Here is a 25,249-nt window from a genome sequence, read left to right on the forward strand (position 1 = left end):
CACACATACCTATCATGTCTAATGAATTCTACGTCATGTCCTTGATGGCACTTCTTAATGCAGTTCACGCAGATGGCGTTGCGGTCTGTGGTGTTGCAGGTGTGACATCTGAAGGGAAAAGCAGCACATCAGGCATGAGCCAAAACCCGACGAGCTCTCCGGTAAAGGGTGGAACAGCACTAAGGAAGGGGGTGCACAGGGCTGTAAAGCTTGGGATTTTTACGCAAATTTGGATTTCACAGCACGCTTTTTGTTGCATGTGTTGAAAACGCTTGTGCTGTGTGATCTCTCAGGCTGAGGTTCACAGTAACAATCTGTTTTCCTCAAGCCCACATTAAATTCCAGACAATGGGAATTTGTTCAATCCTGTTGCTGCTGAGTAAGAACACACATTTGTGTGTTCACTGACATATGGCAACTGTTCTAGGGGCCTTGTGGGAAGAGAAAGAGAGTTTATTTGAAAACCTTACTGTAGGTGATGGGAAAGAACCTGTTACCTGTAGAAGTCATGCATCGGGTAGCTGGTGTAGCTTGAGATCTTATACAAACACTGGCCTCTACTGACAGCTTTCTCTATGGCATCTTGATTGTTCATTATTTTGTTATCTGTTGGAGGGAAAAAACAAATCCAGAACTAATCACACCTGGATCAAAGACTTATTTTTTTTTACCTTGAGGTGTTGAAGCAGAGGGCCCATTAGCAAGTTAGTTCTATATCTACATTTTAGTTTTGGCATTTACACATATCAAATCCATGATGCCAGCTCACAAGGCCCATGCCCAGAGTGCTGTGCATTCCTCAGGCGAGAAACACTATTCTTCACTGCACACACAGCATAAAACACCTGACAGCCTCCATTTAAATACTCTGTGCAGTGGCCTGTGAATAAATGGTTGCAGACACAAGCCTTCCTAGCAGGCTTAAGTTTTGTCCTGAGGAGCCTGAAACCTGAATGTTTAAAGGTCTCTCATCTACCAGAAGGACTTCTACACATCCCTTAGGAAGAGAAAAAGGATTGTTCTTTCTCCATCAGTTTAGGAATGAGGTGCTTACCAACACAGTGGAAGTGGAAATTAGGTCTGACCAGTTCCAGCAATTAAAAGGTGTGCCCAAGGCACAGGAAATTTGATAATCCCCTCTGTTATTCAGCTACTAGATCTTGTGTCAAGTCTTGAAGTGCACCTCAAACTAGTTTTGCCCACTCCCAATAGTGTCACAGCACCAACTGATGCAGTCAGGAAGCCTGGGAGCTGTGAAATGGGGAGCCAGAGCTTTTGTTTTAAGTGGTATAAAGGATCCATGGGAAGAGACTTAACAACTAAAACCAAGCATGTAAAAATTCTGCAAACTGAACCTTTTTCTTATAGAATAACCTCCTGGAGCAGTCTGGCATTCAAACCATCATTCCTGTCTCCTTCAACTGGATCTTGTCTCATGCACACTTCCCCACTATACATGAGAATTTTATGTATGTAAACTGTTTGTATTTTCTGAAAAAAGTGATTTAGGATTGTGAATATTCACGCCTTTAGATCCTAAAAGTGAAGTGAGGCATGTTTCTTTACTGGACACTTGTTTTTGGATATGTGAAAAGACTTTCCATTATACTAACTTAGAATTGGAGTTTGACATGCGCTGAAGACCAGTAACAAGTTCAGAAGCCATTTTGAGACAGAAGAGCTAATAATAGTTTTAATATTATAGCAAAACCTTAAGCTACCTTTGAAAGTGCCTGTCTAAAAGCTAATTACCTTCCACTGAAACTCTCAGTCACAACTCAGCTTAAGGTGGTACCAAATCTGAGCCACAAAGGGTGCAATAAACCCAAGACCCAGCACCAAAGAAAAAAATGGCAAGTGAACAAACACAACCAAGGAGGGCTCAGGCTCACCTTTCATCGTGACATTGACACCAGATGCTAGAAATAAACCTCCAAAGCGGTTGTTGAAAATCTGATTGCCTTCTAATGTTGCAGTCGCATGATTTGTTATTTCAATACCTTTATTGGGTCGGGGGAACAAAAAGAGAAAAGAAAGTGGCAATGTTAAATCCTTGGTGATTGTGCACTGGTACCTCTCTCATGTTCTTTATTTTTTAAAACCATCATAAACTCAGGGGGAAACTGCACTGTAATTTGTTATAAAACTGAGGTTCAAATGCTGCTGTTGAGTCCTTTCAAAGAGCTGCAGCTGGCATGCACAGTTTCTGGCAGAACACCCTGCTACTGGCTTACCTGATAATAAAATGGTACTATGATCATGTATATTTTCAAGGGGGATATAATCTTTGGGTGGTTAAGGCTGTCATCTTCATGTACATTTGCAAGTTCTTGTGCACATACCTTACCCTTTTTAAAATATCTTTCTAAAAAAGTTCTCAAGATGGGAACCTAAAATAATTTCTTTAACTCTTAGCTTTTATCAGTAACCCGTGTCTTCCAAGTCATTTGTCCGGGACTGCTCTTGACAGCAACCTATCCTTCCCCCCCACCACACTGAAACAACACCTTTAGAGGCTCTTCTCAGAAAACTTGCTTCTTCTGAAAGAAAGATGGGAGAAAACTCAAGAATGCAATTTTAGTTGAAATGGAATGGAATGCAAGAAGTATGGAACTGCAATGATTAAACAGTAAACTGCCAAAAAATCACTGTTAAACATTCTTCATCTCTTTTGGAGTAAGAAACACTTATATTTGTAATTTTTCTAGTTTATGGAGTGAGAAAGTTGAACTTGACATGCAATTCAAATCTCTTCAAAATGTATATTTGCTCAGTTTCCTAAGTTTTAAAGCAGTGATAAAATATTCAAACCAGCATCCAGCAGATCAACTATGAATATGTCCTAGACAACTTTATCAATTACTTCTAAAATAAAACAATGAAAAAGTATTTCGTTAAAAAAATGAGAAGAGAGAATGTATCACTTCTCAACATGCTACTAATTCCAGAGACTTTTATAAACATATTCTGAATTCTCAAATGACTTCTAGAATACACTGGTAAAATGTCTAAATACCGTGCTGTAGAGAAACTCAGAGTTAACTTTGTGAAGAGCCTACACTTTGTGAAGCTCCAACACTTCCAAATTTGATTTAAACAACACAAACCTGCAGCAAATCCATCAAATATTCGGTTTTTCCTTAGCACAGGGTGGCTATTGGTGCTGATAAGAACACCAGCTTGAGCATTCCTGAAGATATCATTCTCTTCCAGAAGACCTACGACAGACCAACACACAAGACATTTGGGCCTGGTAACATTTCCTGACCTGTAACCATTCTGTGACATACTTTCAAAAGATCTCATCTGTTATCACCCTGCTGATTCCTTTCATTTGGAGAATACCCACCAACAGCACTGAAGTTAGTGATACAATTTTAAAGTAACTGGCAGTGTATAATCTTGGAAGTGTATTTTTTCAGTATACAGGATAGAATTTGGGATCGTAAGCGCCATTACAGAGAACTAAGTCTTTTTGCTTTCCAAATTCTCTTCAATTTTTCCAACACCTTTCTGTTCTTGTCTTTCAAAACAAGCAGCCTGCTGAAGCCAAGCTTCACTTGCATTTTTTTGTTACTGCAGGACAGGATTACTTTGAAATGCTTAACTTAAAATTAAAGCTCATTTACAGCAAGCGATTATCTACAAAATATGAGAAGCCGATATCAGGACACACAAGTCAGGAGATTTCAGACAGGGACTACTTCTAAGTTTACAAGTATACAAGAGATTCCTTAGAGATCTGTCTTTTTTTTTTTTCCCCTAAATCCTGGACATTGGCAGAACCTGAACTGTTCAGGTGCATGATTTTGGCTACGTGACTTGAATTCAATACTGTATTTCAGTCAAATGGCAAAGCTTACAAAAGCAGATGGGATAAAAGTACTGTCCTAAGCAGCAATCTAACAGTCGTCTTGGATGAGATTAATTACCTCTCTGCCTCCCACAGATTTCAGTATTACTGATGTAATTAAGGCTAAAAAGCATCTGGGTATGTTCCCTATAACTCTTTTATTACTTCAGAAGACAAGAGCGACATTTCTAAAGAGCACTTTAAAGAGGACACTGTTTAATCTGAAATTAAACTCTCATCCAGAATATTCAGTATATGCCAGTAAGAGAAAAAACTACCTCTTCCTCCATTAAATATACAGATGCCTCCATCTCTTCCATCATGGATTTTATTTCTTCTTAGTGTAGGATTACTGTCTGTTTTAATCCACACACCAGCCATTGCATTATCAAAAATTTCATTGTCTTCTATAAATCCAAGCCCTGAAATTGAAGGAAGGGTGGAAAAAAAATAAAATCAAGAAGGATAATAGATGATAAGAGATAACATTGCAGAGCATAAACAATTCTGGATAAACGTGAAAAACAAACCTACCAGAATTATAGACAAGAATACCACCATTCTGACCACCCCAGATCTTGTTGCGTCTAATTTTGGGGTTGCTTCCAGTTCTAGAGTCAAATGTAAGCAAAGAAGTCATTTAAAACAGTTTACTACATCTCAAGGCCAAACATTAAAAATGCATCTAAAGTGCCCCATAGATCTCACTGCTTAAAAATCTTAGTAAAATATGGTTCTTTCCAAACATGCAAATATGTTTTAGCTTTACAGACTCCAAGGGCCACCACACATTCTATTCAATATTTGGCCTCTATTAGTAATAACTTTCTTGTAGGTTAAAGCAGAGGGTATTCAAATATACTGGATTTTAAAAAAGTTATTTTTATAAACAAAATGACAAGAACAGTTAAAAAGACACAAAAGAGCACAAGCCAAGCTACATCTGTTTTGACATAAAATCAGAATGTTACCTTATCTGAACCCCTGAGTACATGTGATTATAGATGTCATTGTCTTCTAACACGCCATGTCCATTGTCATAAAAATAAACTCCAACCTAACACATTGAGAATTAAATTATTAGTTCCAAAGTAATGAGGCATAAAACCACAGACTTTCTTTTCTGTGGCCCTCTTGTAACCACAGAGCAAAACTCACTTGTTTTCCACTGTGTATTCTGTTTCTCCTCAAGACTGGAGTGCTCCCTGTTGTCACCCAGACTCCAGCCAAAGTATTGCTGTAAACTTCGTTTTCCTCAATCACACCTTGTCCTTTTTCATGCTAAATCAAGATGATTTAAGAGTTGAGAAAACCTGCTAATCACCAGTACTGTTTTTCCTGCTGTATACATCCCTCCCCAACATGGCTTCTTTACTGTAGCAAAGTAATTCCTTTTTATTTGAGTACATTTTTTCACCTTTCCCCCCCCCGCAAACAGCACATCATGATTTTCTATGTCTGCCATGAAACACCCTGCATGTAAATCCTTATATTCCAAGGCTCTGCAGTGGTATTTGCAAATCTCTGCTGGTTGTTGGCAGCATGGCAGCTCCTCAGCACTGTGCACTCACATGACAGCCCTGGCATGTGGTTCCTAAACCTACATCCAGCCCTGTCCACCAGGAGGGAAAAAAAACTGGCAGTACTATCCCCACCACATGTTTGGGCTCCGAGGCAAAGCACCAGTGTCCTTGGTCAGGGGAAGCTGTTCTGGTTAGATTTACACAATGAACAGATGAAGCTGCACACCTGCAGCATTAGCTGAACCTTACAGAAAGCTACACAAATATTTCTCAAAATCTGATATTGCTAAAGGCAACCTGACAGCTCTTTCAGTTCAGTCAGCAGAGCCTTGTACACACTGGAAATTGTGCTTTATTCCCCACTTCTACAATACACAACTGTACAGAAATTGCAATGTAAATCACCCTGAGGGCATTAAAAAAAAATCTTATTTGAGGTTAGTGGTAAACACATTACACTCCTTAAGAGCTGAGCAGACTTCTATTTTTTTAAAAATAATGACATACTACTATGAAAACTAAGCCTTTTCAAAAAGCTTTTAACCAAGAAATGATGAAAATCTGTAATCTATCCTATTTTAAATATTTTACTCTGTAATAGGAAAAATTTAGTGGCATTCATAAAAGCCTTCATCTTTTAAATATCAGCAGCAACTTCCGTCTCTTACAATGAACCTAGTTTAGAACACAAGAAACTCAATCATTCTAAGCACAAACATTTTACAGAGTACTCTTCTCTAATGTTTATAAAACAGAAGACAAGTTTGTAGCCTGTTTGTAGGTTGTACTTACTACATAAATTCCACCATGTTGACCATCATGAATCTTGTTGTGTCGAACTATGGGACAGCTGTTTGTTCGAATCTGTATTCCTGCTAATGCATTACCTGTTAACAGAAGTGTTGTTTAATACTACTTAGATATTCACTTTTCTCAGAATTCAAGGTGCAACAAGCAAATCAGCTTACCATAAATGTCATTTCCTTCAATAAGGCCTCTTCCATCACCAAAGATATAAACACCACCTTGATTCCCATTAAAAATTGCATTGCCCCTAGGAAACAAAAAAATCCACATTATGAAGAATGGTTCTAATCTCCTGTACAATACTACACATGTATGTAGTGTCTAGGACTGTACACTACTCAGATTTAAAATAAAGTCCTTATGTTCTGTTGCTTTGAGAAAGATCTACCTCCAGGCGTGTACAGAAACTAAAAATGCAGTTCAACTGAACACAGACAGAAATTTCATTTCTACATATACAGTAGTATTTATAGTTCATTATAATTAAATGAAATTAAAGTGCACTTCCTCTGTCCCCAGCAAATCTCTTCTAAGCAGTGAAATATCAATGAGGAAAACAATACCTTATTGTTGGGTCACTGTTTGAGGTAATCCAAACACCTGCAAAATTGTTTGCATAGATTTTGTTCTCTATGAATTGTCCTCTTCCTTTTTCATGAACATAGATTCCTCCAGTCTGGCCATGATGGATTTCACACCGCACTACCGTTGGATTGGCATATGCTTTCACTTCAAAGCCTGCTATCCTGTTCCTATGTATGTTGCAGCTTTCAAAATAACCCTTAGGACACAAAACATGCAGTTTCCTGGTTAAAAGTCCTTTCTAAAATGAAGGCTATTCCCTCCCCTCCCTCCCTTCTAAATACAATCCTCATTTAAAAGGAAACAGTACAAAAACTGACAACACATAAGTACTTAGGTAATTAAAACAACTACTGCCACTATGTAATTTTATTTCCCCCCCCCAATAATACTGTGTTTGCATTGCTATTTATTACTACCCATGCAACACCAAGCAAAAATGGCAATTCTGGATATAGTACCTTGAACAGGACTCAGTATTATGTTACCTTAGCTGCTCCTGAGGATCAGACTCCTCTCAAAGGCCATAAAGCCCACAGGCCCAACAAAAAGAAGACAGTGCTATGGAGAAGACTACCTACTTGCTTTCAGACCAAGAACTATCTATATTTGGTAAAAATATGGTTTACTTATGAAGAACTGTGCTAAACTTCTTTGAAACATCTAGTCAAAATAAATACATAAGAAGGTGGGAGTTCAGTAATTTTTCCAGGGCTGGACTGGTCTGAATGGCTAACTGGTAAACTTTTTTCCCTTTTCCCCTTTTTTTAAATGGTATGCACTTCCACTTAAGGCACTGCAATAGTAGCAGTAAACCTACAACAGAACAATATTTAAACAAGTGCATTATAAACAAAGGCCATTGCACAAATCCATCCCCAGCACGCTCCTTCTATGCCAACAAGCACTCACATAGCAGCACGATGAATTGGTCCATCTGAAAATTAATCTGGCAGCTGTTTTCTGCCCAATGATTTCCCTGATTCTAATGCATTCCAGGACCTTGCAAAGGAGTTGTGTCAGTCCTTTGAGAGCATTTTTCTGAAACGGTCTCAGAGCATTTTGATACTCAAATTCAACCTATTCTTGAGGTGAACTTTAATGGTATTTCATGCCCATTTTGCCCAACTGAAACAACAGATATTAAACAACTGAAAGACAGGAAGCACCTCTTACTGGAGATGGTAGACAATCACCGAGTGATATGTTTTAATCTGTGGATGGCCTAGATGCAAGCTCTTGAAAGCTCTAACACAGACCACCTCCAGCAAGCAGCTGCAGAGAGCAGGACTAACAACAGAGCACGTGACATTCAGAACAGGACTCTGCTGCTGACAAACAACCGAAACCGCACTGTCCCTTCCATCCAAGAACACACGGTTGAAAGATCAAGTGAACCAGTCTCAGTTCTTTCTTTCCTCCTAGATGTCTGTCTCTCTGTGCCCTGCAAAGCCCTCTATAGTGTAAACAATCTATATGATTCCACCTATAGTTGTAGCAGTACCAGTCTTCATAATGCAAAAAGATTACCTGTTTAATGAACTGATAACATTCAGTTATAGGTATATAGGTAAAACATCTGACCCAAAAGGAAGGGTCATGACTTTCAATGATCTTTGTCACCCCCACAGGCACCTCGTCCAAACACCCTTTTTCCTGTAGCCACCTAAGTCATTTAGACTCACTCATCATGAGACTTGTTATACTTGTGAACTAAAAAAAAAGCACAATTCCTGCCACTGCTCAGAGTAACTAGATTCCAGTGTTTGTACTCACAAGATCTACCACCCGGAACACCTCAAGCCTGGAGCTTCTACTGGCTATCATGTGGAAATTACTCAATTTACTGCCAGCCTAGGTAGTCAGAAACCTGTTTCACTGTGCTGTGAATTGCTATAGGACTCCATCAAACATATTTTGATTACAAAAAAGCAGAAATACATCCAGTTGAATGAGGAAGTCAAGATAGCATGCAATTCTCTCTACTCTGAGGATTGCAGCCAAGAAAGACACTGCATGGATTAAACATTCTCCAAAAAAAGTACTATTCCATGTGCACAGCTTGGCTCCCCAGACTCCTCGGGGTGACAAATGAAAAAGTCAAATGGAAGATGACTACTTTCTGTCAATATTCTGAATACGTTTTTTTCAAGGACTTTGAAGAAATCCAATCCTAAGTGAGTCAAGATATTTTCAGAGTTCTCAAGGAAGCTACATGCTAACAGACTGGGGAATCTAAAAATCTCCTCAGAAATACACCTTCATGCCAAGAGGCAGTCTTTTGGACTTCTTATCCTAAAAGGAAACACTTTTTTTCCTCATTTTCACCTAAAATGAAGCCCTCAGAGAAACTTAAGTAAGATAATTTGGCATAAAGGCAAGCTTGATTCTCTTAATGGAATACATAATTTCAATTAAAATATTACTAAACATGGTCGGATATCTTTTTAAATACTTCACATATTACCCTCCCTTCGAGGGCCAAATGATGGCACCATGATGAAAGAAAAGAAGTATTTCAAGTGCACTTCATCACAGCCATTTAGGATGCCATGTAGAAGCTGCAAACAAATAGAGCCTTTATCATGTGGTCTGCAGTATCTCCACAAGCTTCAGAAAGCACTGTTATTTAACAGTATGGAAATTTTGGCTAAAATACTTTTAATTCTTGACAACAATACCATATACTCTGTAGCTTTTTAACTTGCTCGGAAATTAAGTGAAAGAGAAGGCTCCTTCCCTTCTGCTTGTGTCCCAGTGTATCTATGTAACATGCAACTTCAGGGAGGAACAGAAGAGGTACCTGTAGATACACTGTGCTCTGCCCACTACATCCTAAGAATACCATAACATCTCTTGACAGCAGAGTACAAGTGTAATTTCTTCAGAAAGCAGAAAATGGAACCTTCACAATGACTGCTCTTCTACTTTCTCTAAAAAATGTTGGACCGCTGATTCACAGAAAAAACTGAGAATCTGCTGTTAAGCCTCTGTGAGGGAAATGCTCCTACAAAGAGGAAGAATAAACTAAAACTTTATGTCAGATAATTTTATAAGGTTGACTGCTGGGTCAGAAAGTCAAGGCTTTCTGCTAGGTAAGATCCTGTAACATTCAATATTCATAAAAAGAAACTGCATTAAAGAACCCACTCTAGCTCAATCAGAGTCAGCTTAAGCTGAACTGCTGGCTCTGAGCTGCCATGGTTAAACCCAGTGGACTTCTAAAACTTTTGAGACCATGTCTGACCATTACCTGTGTGCATCATTATTAAACTGAATTCAGTCAAAACAACAGAACTGCTGTTTGTCAGAAACACATGCTCTCATTCCCAGACTTCCTATTTCCTATGCCATTCTCTGTTGATACCAACACTTTCTTTGGCCCAAATTCACCGCCTGGGGAGGGCTAAAACTTATTTCAGTCTCTAAGATGCACCCTGGCAATCCCTGGTATCTTTTCAACCACCAGAGCTAATTCCCTTCAAAAAGCATTGTTGTGCCTTTGAACTGTAGCCTCTCAAAGATGTCTAGTGATGGACTTCTGGATCCCAAGAAATCATATATGGGTTCAGACAACATTTCCTCTTTGGAAAGCTAACAATGAAATTGTTTCCAAGTATGAAGATAAATGATCTATTATCCACAAACCTTACTGCCAGCTCCAGCTATAACCAGTACCACCATTAGACACAGCCTGCTCCTTTCTTATGCTTCTGTCTCATAGCACACACAGTCTGCCCAACACACAGCTCTTAAGCTCTGTCCAGCTGTCAGGCAGCTCAAGCCCAGATCCTTTATGCAGACTCTGCCAGGAAGCTATTAAGGTCAGGAAGGTCAATATCCCTCCCCTGCATAGAGGGATTGCAAGCCTTATACTGCCTTCACCTCCTTCTAAGACTCATTTTCAAGTGTACTGGGTATTTTGCTTGTGCTTTGTGGTGGTTTCTGGTTATCATCACTTAGCAGAAGAAGAGTCTGGATGACACATCACCTGGCAGTGCCAGGACTGCAAAGAAAAAGAGACCCTTATCATTAATAAGGAAAAGGAATACAGGAGACATGTGGAAAAAGTACTACAGACTTACACAAAAATACCAAGTGTAAGGAAACTCAAAATACCTTAGTAGTAGCTTTCTGCTTGAAAAATCCTAGCTGTTAAAAAGTAGCTCTGCACATCAGATTTATTTAAAATGCCAGGCAAAGCACTTGCTGTGTGCACAAGATGACAGCTACAGTGACAGAAAGCGTGGGCAAGAACGCACCACTGCAGCCTGTTAGGATCTGAGCAGGTAAAGCAATCACAAACAAACACCACAGGAATGATAATGTTGATGTTCTCACAGGTACACAGTGAACACAAAAAGATGTGATGACAAAGATGGGCTCCTGAACAGCTGGACAAGCTCAGAAGACTTTTTACATCAAGACAAACACAGTAATTGAACTCTGATGGTTTTTTTCTTTCTGCATGTTATCTAGTTTAACAAACACTGCTTAAAATTTTAAAAATGATGGGATTTTGTTTGCTGTTTTTCTTCTCAGAGCAATTTCCCCCCCCATTTATTTCTAAAAGGACTATTTTTTCTTTCTCTATCTCAAAGATCACAGAAATACAGAGGTATTTCATGTTACTATTTGAACAACACAGATATTTGAAGAAAAAAAAAAGATAACTGTGCAAGCTTCCTAAATATTTATTAACGCTGGTATTCCCAAAAGGGTAAGAAAAGAAAAACAAACAAACAAATGAAAGGAGATCAAGATAGAAAAAAATTAACTGCTTAGGAGTATCTGACTCTGTGCCAATTTAATCAAATAGCAATTAGAAATGTGACTGACAACAGAAAAAATATGTTTATAAAAATTTGTCTCCCAAAGCCTGGAATGGTCTTTATTTGAAAGTTGGTGCATTTCATAAAAATTCAAATGCAACATAAAGAAAATCACATCCAAGATGCAAAAACAAACCCTTTGCTTTTAGTGCACAGCAAAAGGCCAATCGAGTTTTAATGTAGTCTGTATAGAAACTGGCATATGCCTAATTTTTTTTTTACTTATATACACACTTCTTTAAAATGATCTGTAGTACTTAAAAGACTGAGCTGTAAACTAGTTAAAATCACCCAGACACATGCTTTTATTTCATCAGAAAAAAACCCCAACCAAGTAATAGTGAGTTTTGTGGTTCTCATTTGGGAGCAATGAAAACGAAGACTATTATGCCTAGATCTCAGCTTTAAACTGTAAAATTATGCTCATTCTTACAGAAAGTTGGAACTTCTCTGTTGTTGGCATACAACTACTAAATACAATTTATGACAGATGTCTGGTAACTCGTCTCAGGCAACTGCAGGAGAGGTCACGGTAAGGCACTGAGGGCTGCCAACGTTATGCTGCATTTTTAATGCCTGCTTGTTAAACCTTCCACACAGCACTAAGGCAAACATCAGAATATTGCCGGTTTAGAAATAAGAGGTTAAGATCCTACAAGTATCAAAACACAAAGAACAGTCTGAGAACATGAAACTCAAAAACTGAAAAACAAAGCACTCTTGAACCTTTCAGAGCCAGCACTTCAGCACAGAAACCCACGGGAAAAGAACGTGTAGGGTAGGAATTCAGCACTGGAATGTACTTTTCCCACTTCACAAGCAACATAAAAAAAATAAATATATCCCACAAAGTAACAGAAGGGAAGAGAGAGAAATGAATGCAGAAAAGCCATTGATTTCTTTAGGTATATGGAATTTGTATCTGAAAGATATCATGTCACTTTGTCACTTAATGAGTATGTAAATATTACCAATGATGTAATTTCATTAACTCTATCACTAGGCATGATGCATAAGAGAGGCTGATGCCAAAGCAGACTTTGAGATGGGAGCGCAGAATCTTTCAAAGCAGTTTATGACTACAAAGTATTTCAATAATATTTGCAGCTGAGATAAACATTATTCACAGGTTCTTTTTAATGTGCTAGTGTTTCCTCTGAACGAAACAGAAACATTTATTTCTATTCCACTTTGCTTGTGATATCACACTGATCACAACACTGAAACAGGCTTTTCATTGGTAAGAAAACAGATCAAATACACTTTTATTTAAAATTAATAAACTGAATTCAGCCTGGCTTTTAATTTTTTTTAATACTTCAGTATTCATATACATTTCATATTTATACTTTAGTATTAAACAAGAAGCAGCTCCTAGCCAGACTTTCCAATTAACCCAAGCCTACACACAGACACCTCTCCTCCAGGAGTTACTGAAGCACTCTCCTTTACCAGTTTTTCTATAGCTGAAATCACTTCATTAAATTTGTCCAAGACTAAGTCTTGGAGGGACGTATGGATACATGTATCCACTGAAGCAGATTAGTAGTGCTTGTACAAGCTGTTAGTACAGCTTAATAAAGTCCAAACAATGAAATAATATAAAACAAAGACATAACATCTTAAGTTTGCCACCACTCTTTGCAAAATAGCCAAACAACTACATTTCTAGAGAACAGAAAATGATGTAGAGCAATCCATCAGAAGGCTGTCAGCTGGGCATTCTTCTGGACTGGTGCAATCTTGCCCAACACAGAATAAATATGCTTTTTAAGAGGTAACTATGAGAGCAGAAAAGAGGCACCTAACAGCAGAATCCCATCACGCTTCTCACCTTCCACTGGAAGGAAGATTTTATGCCAGCAGCAAAAATAGCTGTTTACCTTCCACTGAAACCAGAAAACTGCAAATCCAACAGCTACAACTAAGCACTGCCTCGATCCTTCATCCCCACCTCCCCAGCAAACTGGATGAAAAGGAGGAAGGTCTCACTAGTTTCTGTCCACAGTGGATTTTCTGTTAATACTATTTCCAGTCTGCCAATTCTCATCAAAAACCTCAGGAGATCTGGGTTGGAAATTGCTGAAGGTGCACTTGATCCCACTGTCCATGTCACTGATGAATGGTACTAGTCCCAGTACAGACACTGAGGGACACAACTTGTCACCAATCTCCATCTCGACATTGGCATCTACCCTCTGGATGCAACTATCCAAACAATTCCTCACCACCAAACAGTCTATCCATCAAATCCACATCCCTCCAATTTAGAGAGAAGGATGTTGTGGGGGACTGTGTCAAAGGCCTTGCAAAAGTTAAATGGCATCTGTAGCCCCTCCCTTGTCCACTGATGTCACCCCATCACAGAAGGCCACTGGGTTGGTCAGGCAGGTCCTGCCCTTGGTGCAGCCATGCTGGCTGTCCCAAATCACCTCTCCCTGTCTCCCATGAGCCTTAGCAGAGCTTCTAGGAGGATCTGTTGCATGATCTTCCCAGGCACAGGGGTGAGGAGTTCCCAGGATCCTCCCTTCTGCCCTCTCTTAAAACTGGGTGCAAGGTTTCCTTGCTTCCAGTCATCAGGGACTTCACGCGACTGCCATGACTTTTCAAATATCATGGAGAGTGGCTTGGCAACCACATCAGCCAACTCCCTTGGGACTCTGGGATGCAACTCATCAGGTCCCATAGACTTGGATATGTTCAGGTTCCTCAGGTGGTCATGAACCTGATCTTCTCCTACAGTGGAAGGGACTTTGTTCCCCCAGTCCCTGCCTCACAGCTCATCCACTCAAGGGGTGCGGGAAGAAAGACTGCCAGAGAAAGCTGAGACAAAGTGTTTTTGAGTACCTCAGCCTTCTCCTCATCTCGTTACCAGTGTTGCTCATCGGTGGGGTTGCTTTTTTTTTGACATTCCTTTTCTGGATGACATACCTGTAAAAATCTTTCCTGATATTCTTTGCATCCCTTGCCAAGTTCAGCTCCATCCACACCCTGGCCTTCCTGACCCCCTCCCGACACAATTGGACAGTGTCTCTATACTCTTCCCAGGTCACCTGTTCCTGCTTCCACTGCCTGTTCATTTCTTTCCTGGCCTTGAGTCTTACCAGCAGGTCTCAACTCAGCCATGCTGGTCTCTTTCCTTCCTTTCCTGATTTCTTACACCTGTGGATCAAGAGCTTTTGCACCCTATGGGAAGCATCCTTAAAAATCGGTCATTTTAAGAGTGACCAGAAGAAAACAGCTCATTTTATCAGCTGGGTGGGGGGAATTGGGAGTTTGTCATTCAAGCAGGAGAAACAATGATTTGGCACTGTTTAGTAGTCATGCAGAATATTTTCCTAAAACAAATCAGCAAATAATCATCTTTTATTTCAGTGGCAAAAATCCATTCTGTTTACTTCAAGGGCTATCAATCTTATCACTCACTACTTTACATGTACTGGGAAGCTATCACCCTCACCCCACACAAACAAACATTTTTATGAAAGAGGATCTGAATTCTGATATGAAATTCTGTTTCCAAATTCCACAACTAATTCCATGCTACAAAAGTCCCTCTTCCCAGAGAAGTTGTTTCAGAGTTTTAACACTAAAATAAGGTTAAGTCTCCACAGAGCATGTTTTTTCATTTCTAAATCTTCCAGCACCTTATTTTTTGTTCCATTTCAAAGGGAAAAGAATGAAGCATAAATGTAAGCCTACCATTTACATCCTATTTCAAGAGGTATTTTGTCACTGTAACATAATACAATGTAACAGGCTGCCAATCAACTGCAAAAAGCTTGCTTAAACCTCTTTCAGATAAAATTGTCTTTAAAGTGAAAACTCCCACTGAAGGGCAAGAGAACTCCAGCAGGCATATTTTAAAGCATCTGTTCATAAGTAAAAGCATGTTTTTTTAAACATTTCTTCAATGACAGGCAAAATGTGAAAGCTTCAGTTACACAACATCTGTATTCCTTTCTTCAAAAGAAAACATATATGTTACCATGCCATGGTCAAAAGTGAAAACTCCAACGTCACGTCCATGGTGAATGTGATTCCGTCTGATAATGGGATTTCCATGGTTTTTAACCCAAATCCCTGCTAATGCATTATTGGATATCTCATTGTCCTCATATATTCCCTGGGAAATAAAAATGTAAATTAAGACAGGAATCAAGAACACTAAACAATTTTATCAAATTAAAGAAATTCGTATAGAAAATTACCTGTGCATGGTCTGTAATATAAAGTCCAACATTTTCACAGTCGCTGATGTTACAGTGTTTAATAGTAGGACAAGCTCCCTGGCCACTAACACATACTGCAGAGCCAACTGGAAGAAAACAGTACAGTTACCATAGCTTCAAAGCATAGTGTATTTATAAATAGTCTGGCAGTGCTTTCGCAAGAAAAGTTAGTGTGAACTGATATTTAAAAAAGATTCAGCATGGTCAGTTGCCAAAAAATTGCAAGACACTGGCAGAAAAACACTAATGTCATCATTTTGCAGATGCAAAAATCACAGTAGGAGTTGCTTTAAAAATCACCCTGCCACGATTATACATCTGCAAGGACAATGGTTTATATAATAATTCATGCTTATGAAAGTTCTCATTTATTTTCCTGCATTAGACCCACTGTATACTGACCACAATAAAGGGCAACAGAAATAGAAAAAATTTCTATGCTAATTACTGCTTTTTTTTACTTCCCTTTAAACTTTCATAACTCAGTACTTCAAAGAGGCCAAACAAATAATAATTTTGTAGCATACAAAGACACACTGTCTAACCAGAGATGAGCAGGACACAAATGCACAATCTCAAGTAGACAAAACACCAGGAACCAACAGGTCTCTTCTTGGCTGAGTTACAAAGCTCCTTGAATAATTTCAGCTACCATACCATAACCTAGAAAATAAACCTTTTTCAGGAAACTAGGACTCAAACTGCTCAGGTCTTCAGCAGATCAGCTCAATTCCCTGAATCCCATGAAGATGAAAATAATAAATTCTGCAGCCATTAAAAATCAACAGCAGATTCACAGTGATTTCTGAAAGCTAAGACCTTGTCTCAGGGTACTTGGTCTATGTAACACACATCATCCCTAAATAACTAAGCCAGTACCTGCTCTGTTGGTAAGTTTTCATATATCCTTCTAGCAAATTACCACAAAGACTGTACTTTAATAATTCACAGCCTCATTTACAGAGAGTTTATTTTTTTAATTCCTACAGATATTATTTTGATTGTCTAGTCTGACCTCATGAATAATACAGGCTATACTAATTCCCTGAATTAAGTCCTGCTTCAATTCTAGTAGCAGGAACTTCAACACGTTATCTCTTAGAAACACATTTAATTTTGACTCTATGATTTCCAGCAACTGAGAAACCAGCATAAAGCTTGTTAGCTGGTTACAGGGCTGTTCCCTTTTAATTTACACTTTAATTGCTCATCTGAATTCCTTCAGCTTTAGCACACAGTTACTGGTTCTCTTTACACCAATGTATGCCATACCCAACACACACACGTTTAGTGCAAGCAATTTTCTCGTTCAGCCTTCTCCTTGACAAAGTAACAAACTGCAGTCAGTGTGTTTTTCACTACAACTGAATTTTTCTGCTTTACCTTATATGACTTTTCATTGAACTGTTTCTAAATTTTCGAACATGTTGCTATGGACACCAGAAAAGAGCACTTTATTCTCAAGTAGGACTAAGCAGAGGCGTTAACACAGTCTCTCTACTTCTGCTCAGTATTCCCAGAGGTGCAACTAAGGATCACATCAGTTCTTTTGGCCACTCGACTACACGAGGGCTCATATTTAGCAGTTCCCCCACTGTGACTCTCTAAGCTTTTCCCAGCTTTCCAGGAGGGAGGTTTATCACTTAGAAGGAGGAACAAACATGAGTTGTGTGTATAACTTTGCACTTGTCCAGACTATCGTGAATAGTGTTTGACAGCCCAACTACCAAAAAAGGTCACAGCAACCCATCCTCCTGGTTATTTATAAGATTACAGTTATAGTATATTCTTATTATATCTATAATACTCTAAAATATAAAGTCCTCATTCTCTAGAAGTCTCATCAATATGCATCTTATTTATTTTCTTCAAGTCATTACACTTAAAGTCAAGAAGTCATCTTTGAAATAACCACAAAAAAAGCCATTTATAGTTACCCTGAAAGTTATTTTTCATCTATTTGGTGTGTGGTCTGGTAATTCTGTAGAATTCTAATATTTTAAGGCACTATATGCTGAAGTCAAGTATTTTTCAAGGATCAATGTAATTATACTGGGACCGCTGCCTTCTTTTAGTCAAAGAAAGTAATAAAAAATGCTAACAGTGTGATGCAACCATTATAACTTTCTGTAAATATACAATCATTTGATTCAATCATAAATTTTAAATTCTTCATTAACCAAACCCCTTCATTTACTACCTCATTATTCTACCCAGGATCAATAGACAGTAGTCATGCCATACTTCATCCTGTGTAGTCTCCCTCCATACTGCCTCCCCCAAGGACATACACCATCTCACCCAGGTTTCAAGTTACTGTTGATAGATAATAGGAGCCCAGAGAATTTCTTGGTCAGTTCTTTTTAAACTCCTGCATGATTTTAGTATGTCTATTTTTACAGCTGTTTAACCTCATCCACGGTTACTGTCAAGAGTGGAACATATTTCATTATCCCTCTAGGGTATGAGCACATTTATCATTCCTGCCTATTCTCATTAAATATGGAACAAAAATTACACAACACTTTGCCATTCAAATTTTTCCATGCTATGATGGATCAGTATCACTGCCAAAAGTCCCTTTGTTCCCCAAATTAAGACACAAGCATGGTCTCTTCTAAAGACAGATGTATCTTGTCTTGTTTATCAAGTTCTTTGTGGGGGTAAGGTGGTATTTTGATGGGGTGTTTGTATTTTGGGGGGAAGTCCCCACAGTTTACTTCAATTCCTATTCTCTACTTACATTAGCTGCTAATAACTTCTCCTTTCTTGTATTTCATAATTGCTTTCACTCCCCTTCCCTCTACCTCTTCTGGTGTCACCGAGGAGTGATGGATTTTTAGGAACCCAGTCTGATGTTCTAAAAGCCTACCTCTATCACATTTTGCTTCTTTAAATGAAAGCAATCTTTATTCTCACTCACTTCACTGGACTGAAGTATTCATTGTGTGAAATTGGTCCTTTTGCAGTACGAAGCACACATAATACTGGTTTAGGCTTTATTTTGTTTACTCAAAATATAATGATTGCACACACTTATGCAATATTTAAAATAAAAAGGCACAGTGCCATCCACTATTACTTTTATCCATCGAGGTGAGGACTAACACAGATTTCTTCCACAATGGATGCAATAGAACCTCTAGACTCAGGATCTTGCCATTTAAACTTTATTTAAAGGTGCTCTGGACTGGCAGCAGGAGACTTCCAGCTAAAATCCCTTGCACTTACACAGCTCGTATCTCTACATGTTACATACATTAAGACCTTTATATATGACATAATGTAGAAATATGCTTTAATGCAATTAGGAGATCTGCAGAAAGGATATCAAACGTGCTAGGAAAGATTTTGAATGCTTATGGATCAGTATTTCAGAGATGTCAATGATTTGGAAACAGTAAATGCCTTTTCTGGCAGACTGCCATTTTTTCTCCCTTTTTACACACACTCAGTACTTCCTGAATAGGTTATAGCAAGGCTTGGTAGGATTTAAAAGTCAATAAAATTTAACAATCAATAAGTGATGATAGTACAGCCTCCACACAGGCTCCAAAATTGACCAGAAATTTTAACTTCGGAGAAAAGAAGCAACAATTCAATAGAGCAAACATTCAGAAACCCAGAGTCTTGAAGGGGGCAAAAGTCCGAAATCCTCAGAAAGTCTTCCATAATGAAAAGTGTTCATAAAAAAAGATCAAATATTAATTTTAATAAACAACTTTCACCAAAATATCAAGACCTACTAGCATATCTGTAAGCACGTTTCAATATGAAGCCATGCAGCTCTTCAAACTACTTTTATAATCACGTGGTTCAAGAAACTAATCTAATTCATTTGTTGTCAAGGTCCCCAATATTGGTATATAAGAAGTTCCAGAATAAATTTTCTTCATATACTTCAATTTCCCAGTAGTTAGCATTAACACTGAAATACTGAGAACAGTTCCTGTCCTTTGTTCCTCTCTTGCTATTTTTAACACTTCCATATATTTGCTGATATGCCTTCAATAAAACAGATGATGATGACCAAGGGTAGTGTTTTATAGCCTGAAACCTCCAAGAAAGAGCCCATCTTTCTCCAGAAGGCACAGACAAGGAATCCTTCTACCACTCTCATTGTGGTTCCCTGCAGTATTCTCTCCTTCACAGGCTGTACCAGAAAAGTGTAGTTTTTCTATCTAGTTTGAAGATCTTTTTCCTCACCTTTATGTTGAGCTGAGCAACCTCTGTGCACAGCCTGCTGCACAGATCCATTCCCTTTCACTAGCTGAACTTGCTGATCTAAGTTCATACTGCCATTTCCATGCAAAGACTCAGTATCTTAATTTTCCCAAACCACTTCTTTCTGACACTCCAACTGCATTTATCAGGTTGTGTTCAAACACGTCTTGTGTCTAGTGATTACAAACTGTTGTGTCTTCCTGCCAATGACTAAACTGCCATTCAGCTTCTCACTTCAACAGATTCCAACCAGTTCTTCCCTGAATCTCAACTACTAACGTTTCCCAAATCAGGTGGTATAAATTCCCTATTGTCTCTGACGGTGACACTTCTGCCTGTCTTTCAACACTTCTGCCTGTATAGCCAGGTACTCATACTCTATGTCCAATCATTCCACTCAAGAGGAAAGTGAACTGAACTTAGCATTTACATCTCATGACTGCTTAATGCCATCAATCCCAGTAGTGAATATCACAACAAACCTCATGTACACGTCCCATGTGTACCCCCTTCGAATGCCCCCTCCTGCCAGCTACAATCAAAAATACCAAAACCAGGTAAGTTTACTTAAACTGTCACTTTTCAGGTTTTAAACCAATTGCCCAGAGAGTCTAAACGGATTCAAACAGAAGACCAAAGGTTTTGGACACGAAGAAGTCACTAATAGTGCCATTTCAAGGCAAGTAAGGCTTGCAGACATGTATTAAACACCTGCATCAGAAAGTGAAATATGCCAGCAGTGATCATACTCAATTTGTGCGTTTCTTCAAACGACAAAAAGCCCACTAACCCGTACAAGTACTTCGAATAATACAGTGATCTATAATTGGACTGCAGTTCACGGTAATCTCTAAGCAGTGGTGAGCATTGTGGTGCTGAGCAGATTTGTCATCAGGGTTGAACTGAAAAAGGAAGAAAACACAGAAACGTTACATTCAATTGCTCAGGCCTTAAAACTGTTAAAAGAGCTGCTGAAGTTTGAGATTCTTACCCTGATTGTCATATATCCAACATAGGCATCTTCAGAACCCTCCATAAAAACGAAGGTGGAATCTCTAGTGTTTTCTATTATAACTTTATCTGCTACTTTTCCAGGTGCTGTAAAGAAAACAATTAGTAAGTCTTAGTTTATGCCACTGGAAAAAAAAAATCCTCAAAAGATTTACAGAATTCTGTTCAAAGTAACAAAGGAAATTAACGGTATTGTTGGCACATAAACAGTCTTCATGTAAGAAGAATCTTAAACAAGGAAGTTTCAAAGACAATGAAGAAACTGGTCTTTAACTAAGACAATCTGGCACTAATTTACTGTGCAGTACCAGGAGAAAAACCTTCTCTTGTACAGAGCTAGTTTTTGACTACTACTTATGATGAACTGAATTAGAAGTTTAAGCATGAGGCATTAGGCTAGAGGCACTTTAATTCTGTTCCAAGCACAATTTATTTTGGTATTCTAAACCCTTTTATTAAAGCTAAAAACATATATTCCATCACTAATTTGAGCCACTATTTAGTAATCTGCTCACGACCTACAAGTGACCTCTCCCCATACTTCTCAAATGTAGGATTCAGAGTTTTGAACTGATATCCTCATTATTCTTCAGGGGTGAAAAAAGAATCTTATTAAACTGGATTGAACTACACTACTGCAAGTATGTACAGAAGGTTTCAGACTGGTTCACTTGCAAGATGCCATAATGTGCCATTTGATCTCCTGTGCTACCAGAGAGGCTCTGCTTGATTCTTTATCCTTAATCCAAAGGCAGGCGATGTTTACATTGGGATGGTAAGAGCCGGCAGAGGGAGCACGAGTTAACAACAACCTTGCACTGGAATCAATTCAATGACGCTCATTCACAAGCAAGATCGTTCATCCAATTCAAACCTGCACATTAACTATGCAAGTTAGAAGCAGCCTTCCTCAATGCATAAAATATAAAGTTTCACATTCTATAGCAGGTAACTTATCTGAGAGCAATTTCAAATCATTCCCCACTCCAGACACACAAACATGAGCGGGTATTTGCCCTAAATTCTGTATTTTATTGAGGCTATGCACAGGATTTCTCATGAGCAGGTCCTTTTCTGCTGTCTGTTGACACTAGTACAGACAAGTGGTATGTCCTGTTCTTTATCTCTCTGGCAGAAAGGTGTCAGTCAGAATGGAGCAACATTTATATCATTATCCAGCTTGTTCTCACTATCTAAAAGCCTGATCTCTGCTTTCACTACTGCAGAGCTGCAAATATTTTAAGGTAGTCTAGCTCTTCTTCACACCACTATTCACTTAGTACTACATAACTAAAAGAGGCTTTGATGAGGAGTTCTGTCATCATACAAAACATCTTTCTGTGGCTTGATAACATTTCTATATACTCACCATGGTGCAAATGCACTGGTATACACGAGTGTATTTCAGTATATGAAAAAGAACAGCACCACAGTATTGCAGGTGAACCAAAACTAGAAAATAGAGGCCCTAACAGGATATAAGAGCCATAAATCAATATCAGAATTGTGTTCTCTTTTAAAGTGGCACAGAAAAATTGCACTTTACACTGGATGCTCTGAAACACAATAAAACAGAGATTTGTGGAATTCTGCTTGTAGGTGTTTGGAATGCACTTGGGTCACATTCTCTACAGGTATTTCCTTCCTCTCAGCACACGAGTTACTTCATAGGTCTCTGAGTCTGGGAGGTCCCAGAATGCCCATCATGGAATATGCCAGTTAGTAAGACCACTGCACTGAGACCCCCCCTGGGAAAAGACTGAAGACTTCCTTGAGCATTGGTTTAATTCTAAATGCACCAATAAAATTCTCTGCAATATCCTACTGAATCTTTGCAAAATCATCATTCACAGAAGTATCTCTATTTCAGCTTTTGGCTTAGACCATTTTAGAAAAAATGAACCAGTATAAGAATTGGAAAAGGAAGAAGAGGACTACTAATTTTGTAAGCAAAACACAGCTCCCAAGAAGTCTATTTGCTGAAATCTAAGGGAGTTGTGTTCCATGGGATCAGAATTCATACTCAGCTTAAGGACCAAGATGGATCATTTAGAAATAATGTAACAGAAAGCCTACAATAAGGGACTGTCTAAAGAATTATAAACTAACTGGATGTTGCCTCATAATTCTTTAATTCCTCAAAAGGAATAAAACAATTTCAATTTTCAGTGCATTAAAAGACAATCCACTACGTTCTGCAGGAAGTAATTGTAACCCTGTTCAACTTTACCAGGCAAAAAATAGAGATACCCTTTTAGATCTTGCAGTCTGCAAAATCTTCAGCAAAGAACACAGCTCTAAACTAGTCCAAAACACAACTTTCAAAATTCAAAGATGCAGAACGGGTATTTAAAGAAGAGCTCAAGCATGTGAAAGTACTCTCGCACTCTAAAGTAAAAACATATTTAATTACGACAGTCTTACCATTTTAGATTTTTCCACCCTTACAATCACGATAATAATTCTCATTGTTTTTACTAATGTGTTTCTTGATTGAAAAATCCCTTGATAATCCCTTTTTACTTACTCGCACATTATTTAAGCCAAATAAAAATAAAAGAGACACAAAAAAAAGAAAGCTGTAGCTCCTAAAACATAGAAAACCACACACATTTAGTGAAAATTCTCATATTGGGACACGTCTGTCAACTGCTGAAATTCAGTCCATTGAGAGACTTTGTGTCTTGAGTGCGATGAGCACTCCATGGATATTCCTGCACTGAACACACATCTCCTCTCCAACTCTGGAAAATAAATTCTTTTAAGAAATTCATAGGTATTTCTGTCCACTGAACCAGATGCAACAATTTCCTTTCAGAACCTCTACTCTTGTTCCTTACTTGACAGTTCAGATAAGTCCCAGTACTAACAATACCTCCAAAGGCTTCCTTCTGAACTAACTCCTTCCCCTGGATTTAAGGGAACAAATAAATAACCCCAAAATTAAACAGAACAACAAACCTAGAATACCAGGTATTATTCTGTAAGAACATTTTGCTTATGTGTGAAAGCAGAAGCTCCTTGTGAGCTCAAGGTATGTTAGGCTGCCTTTCTAATAGTGTTGTGCTTCTTCAGAAGTCAGCAGAAGAAATATTAAAGAAATTTGAGTAGAACTGCAGAGAGATTTGGTGCTGCCTTAATCCTACCATTCTGAAAAGCATGTCAGACTGAACAGAGAAGAGGTAGTTCTCCAAGGCTTAGTGGTTCACTTTAATTTGTTTTCTTTTCCAGACAAAAGAAAATTGACTCTCTCTACAATGTCACTCACCATACAGTGGAGAAAGTCTGAGGAAGTGAAGTCAGCAGTGCCAAAAACTGAAATATAAATACATCCAGCATTTCTGGATTCCTCTTGGAGGTTTTGTTCCCCAAGATAGCTATTCTGTTACAAAAATACACAATGCAGATCCCTGGCTTTTAAAGGACTGTAGTTAAGATAACTTAAGTTATTCAGAAAAACAGTTAATTCCAGTGGAAGGGAAAGCAGAGGACTTTTCAAAACCTAAAAGGAGCCAGAGAACATGCAGAAGTCTAACCATGTATCAAAGATGTCATTTCAAGTGTCGTGAAGTAACCGAGAAGTTTTGTATCTTAGGACAGCGCTGATCCAGTTTCTTCTGGATTTTAAACACTTCATGAATACAACTTGTCCTATTTGTACTGGCATCTATTACTGTCATCCCCCATCTGAAACAGAAGCCAGGGGCGTTCTGTTATTTGTCTACAGCCACGTCTCCATTAGCAAGCACTGCAGCCTAATAACAGTGGTACTACAAAGTGAAATAGTGCTGAGGATCAGACATCCACACCACCCACGTTGCAGGACAGGGAGGGTAGAAAAGACCAACTTTGGACTAGTCCTGTCCCGGTCTCTGACTGCCTGTACACTGGCTACTAGAGTGCAGGAAGAGTATTCCAGGAACACATCTCTTAAATTAGTCTCATCCAAAAGGAATCCAGTTAGTGCTCCAAAACCTCTCCACAACACAAATCAAAGCACTGTAAGTAGGGATGTTCAGAATGCTGGCTTCAGATACGTAGCCATGAACTGACAAACTAACATATTAACGCAGCCACATCTTGCAGGTCTGGGGGGACAAGTTTTAGGAGTAACACTGGAACAATCTGACTGCACTGCTCAAAACCATTCTCACTGCCAAGTCTGCAAAACCCAGGCAAGAAGTG

At 38.6% G+C, this 25,249-nt stretch overlaps 1 protein-coding gene across 2 annotated transcripts in view; it reads right to left on the bottom strand.

Moving 5' to 3' along the window:
• Positions 1 to 25,249, bottom strand: part of FBXO11 (F-box protein 11) — a 72,180-nt gene that overhangs the window by 1,409 nt on the left and 45,522 nt on the right. For both annotated transcript variants that reach the window (XM_039378692.1, XM_039378691.1), the window contains exons 8-22: positions 21,045 to 21,151; positions 20,844 to 20,955; positions 15,809 to 15,915; positions 15,586 to 15,723; positions 6,747 to 6,964; positions 6,345 to 6,430; positions 6,169 to 6,263; positions 5,012 to 5,134; positions 4,825 to 4,910; positions 4,388 to 4,464; positions 4,132 to 4,275; positions 3,108 to 3,218; positions 1,893 to 2,000; positions 498 to 606; positions 10 to 108 (exon numbers count right to left, since the gene is read on the bottom strand). In XM_039378692.1, coding sequence (XP_039234626.1) covers positions 10 to 108; positions 498 to 606; positions 1,893 to 2,000; positions 3,108 to 3,218; positions 4,132 to 4,275; positions 4,388 to 4,464; positions 4,825 to 4,910; positions 5,012 to 5,134; positions 6,169 to 6,263; positions 6,345 to 6,430; positions 6,747 to 6,964; positions 15,586 to 15,723; positions 15,809 to 15,915; positions 20,844 to 20,955; positions 21,045 to 21,151 — 1,720 coding nt within the window. The remainder of the gene's footprint in view (positions 1 to 9; positions 109 to 497; positions 607 to 1,892; positions 2,001 to 3,107; positions 3,219 to 4,131; positions 4,276 to 4,387; positions 4,465 to 4,824; positions 4,911 to 5,011; positions 5,135 to 6,168; positions 6,264 to 6,344; positions 6,431 to 6,746; positions 6,965 to 15,585; positions 15,724 to 15,808; positions 15,916 to 20,843; positions 20,956 to 21,044; positions 21,152 to 25,249) is intronic.

This window comes from Pipra filicauda, unplaced genomic scaffold (assembly GCF_003945595.2).
Source record: "Pipra filicauda isolate LSUMZ 115617 unplaced genomic scaffold, ASM394559v2 scaffold143_size2779998_pilon, whole genome shotgun sequence".
NCBI lineage: Eukaryota > Metazoa > Chordata > Aves > Passeriformes > Pipridae > Pipra > Pipra filicauda.